We start from the raw sequence: 10,000 nt of genomic DNA, 5'->3' as shown, positions 1-10,000 counted from the left end.
TAAACAGCAGAAATTAAGCTTTATTATCCGACGTCATTTACAAAGGAAAGAAAAGACAGCGGCCGCCAGCGCTGTAAACAACCGTAGACTGATGGGTAATAAGCGAATGAGTAATGCAGAAAACACATGTTTGAGATGGGAAACTTTTCTTGAAGTTTCTCTCACAGTTCACGCACAGCTGTGGGTTTTATCGTGTTGGAAGCAAAACAGCAAAAGTAAGAAGGAATTAAGGATGATATTAGCCCCCACGCCGACTAAGCTAATTCTGATGCGTCGGTCCGCTCTGTTTACGTCTTCGTGTGGAATGCGTTTCCTGCTCTCATTTGCTGGTTGTTGTTGAAATAGTTTTGTGAGCTTTAACCTGAGATTCTGGCGTTTCTGGTAAAACACATTTATATTCATTCAATTCAGGATTTAATGAATCGATATCGCTTCATTCAAGCTACTCACCTGTCTATATCCACCTCCACGTCCAGCTCGACCACGGACAGAGGTCCCGCCCCGACTATCTCTGATTGGTTTAGACCACGAAGGGGAATGACGTGTGTCTGTTGTTGAACACATGGACGTCTGTCGCTTGGCGAGCGATCGGGTGGTTTAGCGAGTGTCAGCCTCTTAAGTTTAAGACAAGCCCGGCTGCTTTTTAAGCGACGCGGCGCTAGCTACCCAGCTAGCTCAGTACACAGGAACTACTTCCGGTAGTTATACAAAATAAAAGCGTCCCCCATTATAATCCGCTATAATGCCATACTTCCGCTGCGCGCGCCGTTGATATATACCTTGGCTTTACATTAATTGTGAGAAAACAAAACAAACAAATAACTCACCGTTGAGTCGATTGTGAGGTAGTGTAAAGACGAATGAATCGGCTGGGTTATTGCACGCTGTCAACTGGTCTGTAGTGTAGGATTTGTCGATATCTGACAAGTATGCCAACCACAGGGACACAGCGGCCGCCTCCATTACTCCCGACATACCACTAGAGTGAGCCAGCACACCACAAATGAAGTTTTCTTGTTCTCCATTCATTTCAATGGGAAAAAACTTGCATTAAAATATTCATATTTAAAAAACTATAGAAGTAATAAACACCAAAAGTCATAGCAACTCATTCCAGCTCCAGCCGCACACAATGATATATCATATGTGAACCTTGTCTCAAAACTGTGGGGCGAGTTAAGGTCCAAAATAAACACCAAAAGTCATAGCAATTAGATGGAGTCATTGCTTTGGCAATGACTCCATCTAATGGTTAAATTTCTGAACTGCAGGCTCAGTAAGTAAGTAAGTAAGTAAACTTTATTTATTAAGCGCTTTTCACAGACAGACATTCACAAAGCAGCAGTGATGAGACGCAGGTCTTGCGTCCATGACTGCCCTCGCGAGTTAAAGACAGCTGCAGTGTTTGTGTTTTCTAACTCAGGTGTCTCAGCTGAAGAACTGCGGGGTGATTTTAAGAAATCCCCTGTCAATTGGTTATGAGCAAAAATTGTTTCTATAAAAAAAACAAACAAACAAAAAAAAAAAAACCAGTTTCAACCGTAACGTGAAGTACACATTTTATTATTTTTTTCCTTTTAGTGAAAGGAAACAGCCGTCGCCGGTATGCTAGTGCGCACGCTCCACCCCCTCCTACGCCTCTTTCCCCCCCTTCTTTTTGCTTTGTAAATAAACAGAAATGTGACTTTTGCTTCATAAACAGTTTGACAAACAAGTGGTGCCTGCAGGGTGTATATTCATGGTATAACCGGCATAAACACAGCCTCACTTCGTGTGTGATTGTGCAGGAAATACAACTGTGCGCTCAGCTTCGAAAAAGGACCGCATCTATCCATTTATCCTCATACCTCACCTCTATGTATGTGCTCTCTTTGAGCGCAGGTGCGGCTCTTTGCTGTGACACATCTCTAATGTAGTCTAGACGCTCCGGCGCCAGGGGTCATCGGGTGACACACACACACACACACAAACAACAAGTAACACAACATGGACCATGAACTCTGCGTGACTCAACTATACCAAGACAGTTCACCTATTACGAGCCTTTAAAGTAAGCTTATTGCTAAATAGTCTTGATATTTAATCAACAGGTAAGGTAACACCTGATTCTGTTCACATGGACGGAGTTTTTTCAGTGCTAAATAGTCTGCACATCCCGGCTCTTATTATTTATTTTGCTGCGTTATTTTGCAAAATTATCTAATCTAAAAATAAACTACATAAATGAGTGCGATGCAATATTTTGCTCTTGGTGTTTTCAGTCCTTTATGTCCATCTTATGTGTCCTTTTTTTCTGTTATCAATCAACCAACCGATCATTCGATTAAAGGCCTGTCAACGGGCTTCGTAAAGGTTCTTTTAAGGTCACCAGAAAGCTACATAAAAGACTGCACCTGCACCTGCACCAAAGTTCTTTTTTTTTTCTCTCTATCTCCGAACATTGTTGCATTTTAAAACCTTCTTCAGTGAGCTATAAATATGAGGCGCTCCAAACACACTCTCAGTTTTACTTCTGCCAAAAAATGACCACAATGCCGAGACAACTGGAGGTCCAGAACTCGATCCTCACTGGTGGGGACAGCTTTAACATGTGGCACGACTACATGAATCTGAGCCAAGTGTTCGAGAAACTGTGCAGCAACCGTGAGGTTGATAACCGAGACACCGAGCGTCCAAAGAAGGGACAAGCGCCCCCCTGGAGTAAGGTCCACACTTCCACTCGGGGGAAGAAATCCTCCAAAAACTCATCACAGTCCAGTCCGACCAGCAGCGCGTCGGACACCAGCAGCACCGCCTCATCCTCGGACTACTGCCGCTTATGCAAGCAGAACGGGGAGACTCCGAGGGTGTACCTATCTCACAAGCTCAAATCAGACGACGGGATAGTTTTCTGCCCCGTCCTCCGGAACTACACTTGCCCGATCTGCGAAGCCACCGGTGACAGCGCTCACACACGCAAGTACTGCCCGCAGATGAAGTGCGAGGCTGCTGGGAGGATGCAGACGGTAGGCAAGTTCTGGTAGCTGCTGAAAACTGAAGCTGCGAGAAACTGTACATATTTACCGAACTGTTTGGGGTATGTGTTCGTGTTGGCAGAGACCGTTTCAGTTCCAAAGACTGTTTCAAGTTTGACTGTCAAACACTCCGCTGCAGTCTGCAGCAAGGAGCCCTCATCCAGCACATCTGTGGAGCCCCGAGCCGGGGTGAGCGCTCTCAAACCTCGGAAAAAATTAAACTCTTTAAAGTCCTCGAGTGTTTATTGTTGTTGTTATTGTTGTTGTTGTTGTTTAATATGATACAATTTCGGGGGTACTTCATAGGTCACAAGTGAAACACTAAAGTGGCTAACCTTTCTGTGGAATTAAATAGATTTCTAAAAATGTGCCCATAGTGTCAGTGCGCGAGTCTTTTAGTTAAAATGCAAATGCTATATTATCCCTCATGTCAGACAGATTATTCGACAAAAACGTCAGTATTTTGTCTTTTTTTTTTTTTTTTTTTTTTTTTTTTGGTATTATAGAAAATTTTTAACTCACATGCAACTCTTCCACTTGAAGTTACAGATGTACCTGAACTCACCAGAGAACATGCGTCATAAAAAAATAATTAAATTAAATTAAAAGTAACACTTCAAGGCAAAAGTGAAACGATTATGTGAAGTGAGAAATTGAATTAAGGTTCAATAGTTTTAGTTTCAAAATAGAGGGGCTGGGGAAATACAGTATACAAGGTCAAAACAGAGTTTGTACAAGTTTGTACAAAGACAGCTGCAGTGTTTGTGTTTTCTAACTCAGGTGTCTCAGCTGAAGAACTGCGGGGTGATTTTAAGAAATCCCCTGTCAATTGGTTATGAGCAAAAATTGTTTCTATAAAATAAAAATTAAAAAAACACAAAAAAACCCCCAGTTTCAACCGTAACGTGAAGTACACATTTTATTATTTTTTTCCTTTTAGTGAAAGGAAACAGCCGTCGCCGGTATGCTAGTGCGCACGCTCCACCCCCTCCTACGCCTCTTTCCCCCCCTTCTTTTTGCTTTGTAAATAAACAGAAATGTGACTTTTGCTTCATAAACAGTTTGACAAACAAGTGGTGCCTGCAGGGTGTATATTCATGGTATAACCGGCATAAACACAGCCTCACTTCGTGTGTGATTGTGCAGGAAATACAACTGTGCGCTCAGCTTCGAAAAAGGACCGCATCTATCCATTTATCCTCATACCTCACCTCTATGTATGTGCTCTCTTTGAGCGCAGGTGCGGCTCTTTGCTGTGACACACCTCTAATGTAGTCTAGACGCTCCGGCGCCAGGGGTCATCGGGTGACACACACACACACACACAAACAACAAGTAACACAACATGGACCATGAACTCTGCGTGACTCAACTATACCAAGACAGTTCACCTATTACGAGCCTTTAAAGTAAGCTTATTGCTAAATAGTCTTGATATTTAATCAACAGGTAAGGTAACACCTGATTCTGTTCACATGGACGGAGTTTTTTCAGTGCTAAATAGTCTGCACATCCCGGCTCTTATTATTTATTTTGCTGCGTTATTTTGCAAAATTATCTAATCTAAAAATAAACTACATAAATGAGTGCGATGCAATATTTTGCTCTTGGTGTTTTCAGTCCTTTATGTCCATCTTATGTGTCCTTTTTTTCTGTTATCAATCAACCAACCGATCATTCGATTAAAGGCCTGTCAACGGGCTTCGTAAAGGTTCTTTTAAGGTCACCAGAAAGCTACATAAAAGACTGCACCTGCACCTGCACCAAAGTTCTTTTTTTTTTCTCTCTATCTCCGAACATTGTTGCATTTTAAAACCATCTTCAGTGAGCTATAAATAGGTCACAAGTGAAACACTAAAGTGGCTAACCTTTCTGTGGAATTAAATAGATTTCTAAAAATGTGCCCATAGTGTCAGTACAGGATTGTGAACATCGCAACGCAAAGTTTTTGATTTCTCTCAAAACATATATTTCTTTTCATGTTGAACAGATAATATCTTTAATTTGAGTCAAAGTGATTTGCACTTGAACACGCCCACCAGAAATAGACCGGGACCCATTTTTATTCTGCATGGCTGCTGGAAACATCATGTCACATCTTTGATTAATTTCATCTGAAAATAAACGTAAGTAAAGCCAAGTGTGTTACAAAAGCTTTTATAATTTGTATTGCCAAAATCGCAGAAAATAACCCCATTTAAGCTGGGTCGACAGCCACCCCTAATTTTTGCATGATTGTAGCTGCTAGCTATAAGCTAGCTAGCTATCCTGCGCAACGTTAGAACTGGTTACCAGAAACCGACCATCACAGTCGGGAATACAAGTTAGTATACTGGTAAAAAACGGCTTTTTGCCTAACTAGCTAGCGTTACCACGATGCATCGGTGGTGGATAAAGCTAGCTAGCATAAGTTCATAGTTCATAACATTCATAGTATAACTCCGTGCTCCGCTTCGTTTGAATTTTTCTGGTGAGCTCGCGGTTTCTAGACACAAGCTTGTGTTTGTGCGCGCACGTTTGTCTCTCTTCATATAAATATCTGTGTGTTATGTGTGTGTACACCGAGCGCAAAAGATAATTATTAATGTGCATGATTTAGAGACAGAAATAACAAGCCAGCATATAAGATCAATGACATAAGACTAATTCCTTCAATTGACTTTCAGGCGCAGCTCGGAAAAATGTGCATTTTCTGAAGAAATTTTAATTTTAACAGCAAAAAATTGACCCTATGCCAAACTTAGTCGCTAATGGCTGGTCTGTAGACTGTTTGGTATGTCATGTTACGTATTTCTTGGTTTTTCTATGTAATGTGTTTTATAGAGAAGTAACATTATTCTTTTTTTTCTGTATGCTTTCAGAACCACAGATCGCTCCATCCATTCCATGGCTGAAGCATACATTTTCATTTAATCTGAACAGGTATCATTTTGCATTTACACTGCACATCCTTTTTAAACATTTCATAATAATCTAGACTCTCCCTCATTATCCTCTCATTCACCTTGCTGATGTGTTGAGGACTTGATAAAAGAATACATGGTATGTCCATATCTGTTCTGTCTCTACATGAGATGCAGTCTCTTGATGTAAATTTGACAACTCTGCTATTAAATGCAGTGATTAATGTAGGACAGCAACGATTAATCAACTCATCAAGTTAATATCTTAGGGTTCTGTATTGTTTTCTTTTTTTTTCTTGGGCTTTGTGGAACATTTATGAAAATGTTCCACCATTGATTTAATTTAATGATTATGCAATTCACAATCTGATTAGTCAAATAATTGTTCTAATAGTCTGTGACCAAACAACTATCAAAATAGTAGTTTATTATGGTCAAAGATTTATCAGGTGTGCCAGACTTCAATTCTTCACTTGTACATTTTGTTCCATATTTTACCTCAAGATATCCCAGAAAGATGAAGCTGAGGAAGAGCTGCAGAGTACCACCATGGCACTCTTCGTCTTCAGGGACAACTCAAGCCTCCTACATCAGCCTCGAGACATCGGGATAATCATTGATGGTGTGGAAGTCCTGAATGAGTTGCCTTCTGTGGCAGCTGGAGTGGCAATGGTCTTTGGACTCTGTTATGCTCTTAATATGGAATATCCACGAGGATTCAGGTTCACCTTTGAGGCTCTTCAAAAGATTATGATGGAGCTTGACTTTAACAAGATGACCTCTAAGATTCGCAAACTTAATTGTGAACTTAACACTGCACAGTAGTGTGTTTGCATGCATGTGTGCATGTGTATGTGCACATGCATGTGCATGTGTGCTTGGTTATTTTGCTTGGTTGGCCTGCAGTGGTATTCTACATTCAAAATTTATAAGAACACCCATTTGAAAGGGAGATTTAAGTTGATTTCATTGATACATGTGTAGATTTTTTTTTTTTTTTACATTGTACAGGCACAGTGCACATATAAACATTTTTGAGTACTTGCAAATTGGTTTAAAAATAGTTTTTATAATGGTTTTATGCCAGTTTTAGACAGGTTGCAGGTTTTATACTGGTTTTCAAAAGATTGCAGGTTTTATACTGGTTTTCAAAAGATTGCAGGTTTTATAAAACAAACATTTCTCTAATCATTTCTGCCGTAGCACTAAATCTGTATATTACTAATCCTCTCTATTGATTATAGTTAAAATGGTTTGGAACAATAAATAATTTTGAAATAATTGGTTGGCCAACTGTCTTGTTTTTTATAGGAAATGCAGAGCATTTTTGAACTGAAATGAAATGTAAAAAATATAGTTTGAATATATGTAAATCAATTACCTGGCTTCAACACAAACATATTAGTTCATGTTAATTTGGTTCGATGTGAATACATTAGGTTGGTTAAATTTCAATATATTAGCTTGGTTCAATAATTAAAATATGGTTCTATGTAAAAAAATCAATTTGGATCAATGCAAAATTTAAAGTTTCAGTCAAGTCTAGTAATATTGTTTATATCAACATAAAAGTATCAGGTCATATCAAGTGACTCAATTTGGATTCTATAAAGCCAAATATTTTGGATGTGACAACTGGACATCATTTTTTTTAATTTGAATAGGGTTATTTTTTTTACAGTGTAGTTTATTTCTCACAGTTTTTTAAAAATTCTCTTGCTTTATGGTTCTTAGCGCTGTTACCAGTCTTTGCATTTATCATCATTTTTTCTCTTTTTTCTTTCATGTTACACAAACATGATTACATATTGCATATGAATCAAGGTTGTGCAGAGGTGGTTGCATTTCCCAGACAATCATGCAAAATATATACATTTCTTTTTTAAAAAATGACATGGTGCGACAGGACTGTAGCACAGTAATACAGCAACATCAGAGGCAAATTCCATTCAAGTTTTGCAAGCCTAGCTTTGAACTTTATTTAAATAAACGGCAGTGACTCGTTATGACAAGGATCATTCTTAATCTCACTCAAACCATGCTGAACGGCTCTAACCCAATTAGGAACATAGGGTTGTTGTTTTTTTTGTTTTTTTTAAAAAGAAAAGAAAAACATAACTGAACACAACAGTATGTCAGTGCAGTGACTAATCAGGCAGTACAGTTTCAGGAACCGTTTTAACTGAGGCAGGATGGCATTTTGGTTTTTAAATGGGCATTTAAAACCTGAAATAATCCTAAAGGCTTAGACAAAAAGGTGACATTTGTTTTCGAAATTGAGGTGATGGGCATCTTAGTCGCTGTCACTCCTCTCTCCTCTCTGGAGCAGCCTCTTTCCACTGGAGGGCACGGGAACCTCATGCTTCACTGAGACCTTTGACTTGCTTTTGCTGTCCTTGTCAAGCAGCTCCAAACCGTCATTGATCTTCTTCAACATCTCGTAACGCTCACGCCCACGAACAGGGAGGAGAAAAACCTCCTTGTCGTCCCCCTCAGCACTGGAGGTACATTTGGACTTCTTTGTGGATGTGGTGTCAGGAGGTGGTGCGCTCTTTCGTTTTTTCGCCTCTTTGGTGCCGCTCTCCTTCTTCTGTTTATTGTCCTCCTGTAGCTGTAACAAAGAGGGACGAAATAACAAAAAAGAGAAACATATTTGTCAAGTAATTTTACCCCCCCCCCAAAAGTGGCATTTAACATGATGATATTCTACTGCCTTCTGGGGGAGGGAAGGAACAGCGGTTTTTCTTTTGAGTTTATATTCAAGTTTTCTCCTTCTTGCCCCCTCTGGTGTACAATTTCTTCCTTTTTCCTGTTTAAAAAGAGTTCACATATTTTGTCATTTGACTGTAAGCAGTGCAAGGAGGAGATGCTCGCTTTTTGCATGACAGTCTGCCACTTCAGTCTTCCCTTTCTTTATAAGGCTGGAAAATACTTCAGACCCCTCCTCAGGCAGTAAGGGGCCTGAGGTGGGGTCTGAACTGTGGGTACCGGTATGAGGAGAGAAGGGGGACAGGACTGGATAGTGGCTTAAAGTTAGGATTTGGTTTGATTAGGTGAGCCGGTTTTTGGTTGTGTCTGCTTATGATTTGAAACAGGTCTGAAATGAGAGAAAGAGGAGTTTGTTCCTGGGGAATTATAAGACAGTGGTGTCCCGTTTTCCTTCTCATTAATCATATGAGAAGAATGAAGGCGTTTTAAAGATTTTTGAGTTGAGGTTTGTCCTTCTGCAGCTATCAGTTTTCTAAAGAACTCGTCCTCCTCATACTGCAGAGTGTTTAGGAAACTTGGCTCAGAGCTGCAGAAGTTCTTGACTGTCGTACATTTGTGGTTAGTCTGATGAAACTCATTTTCAGTGTACTGACTGAAAGTGAACAGCGGGTCCTGACTCCACGTCTGTGGTAAAGGGTTAGGGTGTTGAAAAAAGATCAGGGAACCAGCAATCGCCGGTTCCTTGAGATGCACTCTCCACCGTGGGACAGGATGGTGGTACCCCTGCCCCAGTTCAAAAAATTGCCCATCTTGGGTTTACTAATTAAACGGCGCATAACCACAGGGCAACAAAGACAGTTGGCATTACTTGTTCAACCAGCTATTCTTATAAACCAGTAAAAAGCGTTGGCACTAACAGCACAACTGAGTTACCTCAAAACTACAGGAAGACAATAGTCCTAATGCTTCACAAGTCTGGGCACCACATACGTACATTTCTCAAAATAAAAAAGGATAGATGAGGCTGAAAAACAGCACCAAAGACAATATGGTAAAAATTTTATTAATTACATACAGTATTTATAGTTTTTTTATTGCACTCTCAAGTTAGTTTCAAAACAAACAATAGTGCAATTAACTATACACAAATAGAAAGGTACCATGCAACATACAAACAAGCGTAATACAAAGAAAAAACGTGTAGTTTGATTTTTCTTCTTTCCTTTTCATACAGCTTGGAGCTGCCTGCAGCTGCAGTAGAAAAAGCAAAGACCTGCTTCTGAGCAGGATACAGGGCAGACTGCAATGACTTGTCAAGGCCTTCCATGGTGAGAAAAAAAAATGAAAATTAGGCTGGTTATATTGCATGGGGCA

General features: G+C 40.0%; 2 protein-coding genes across 2 annotated transcripts in view; one reads left to right on the top strand and one right to left on the bottom strand.

The window, feature by feature from the left end:
• The window catches only part of LOC146612666 (uncharacterized), a 46,625-nt gene extending 45,650 nt beyond the window's left edge, over positions 1 to 975 (bottom strand). Inside the window, exons 1-2 of the mRNA XM_085342498.1 lie at positions 828 to 975; positions 451 to 511 (exon numbers count right to left, since the gene is read on the bottom strand). Of these exons, the coding sequence (XP_085198624.1) occupies positions 451 to 511; positions 828 to 975 (209 nt within the window). The remainder of the gene's footprint in view (positions 1 to 450; positions 512 to 827) is intronic.
• Positions 976 to 2,522: 1,547 nt separating this feature from the next.
• Positions 2,523 to 3,128, top strand: LOC146612665 (nanos homolog 2-like). The gene has a single exon (XM_085343428.1). The coding sequence runs from the start codon at positions 2,523 to 2,525 to the stop codon at positions 3,021 to 3,023; it is 501 nt and encodes a 166-aa protein (XP_085199554.1). The 3' UTR covers positions 3,024 to 3,128.
• Positions 3,129 to 10,000: the final 6,872 nt, after the last annotated feature.

The sequence above is a fragment of the Diplotaxodon limnothrissa genome, linkage group LG19 (genome assembly GCF_057381915.1).
Source record: "Diplotaxodon limnothrissa isolate DT_005_m linkage group LG19, D_limnothrissa_male_GT1.1, whole genome shotgun sequence".
NCBI classification, from domain to species: Eukaryota; Metazoa; Chordata; class Actinopteri; order Cichliformes; family Cichlidae; genus Diplotaxodon; species Diplotaxodon limnothrissa.
This window is presented reverse-complemented; position numbering and strand designations above follow the sequence as displayed.

Bases quoted from the DNA above. Each gene is read 5' to 3' on its own strand.
- LOC146612665 (XM_085343428.1), top strand. From the start codon at position 2,523: ATGACCACAATGCCGAGACAACTGGAGGTCCAGAACTCGATCCTCACT.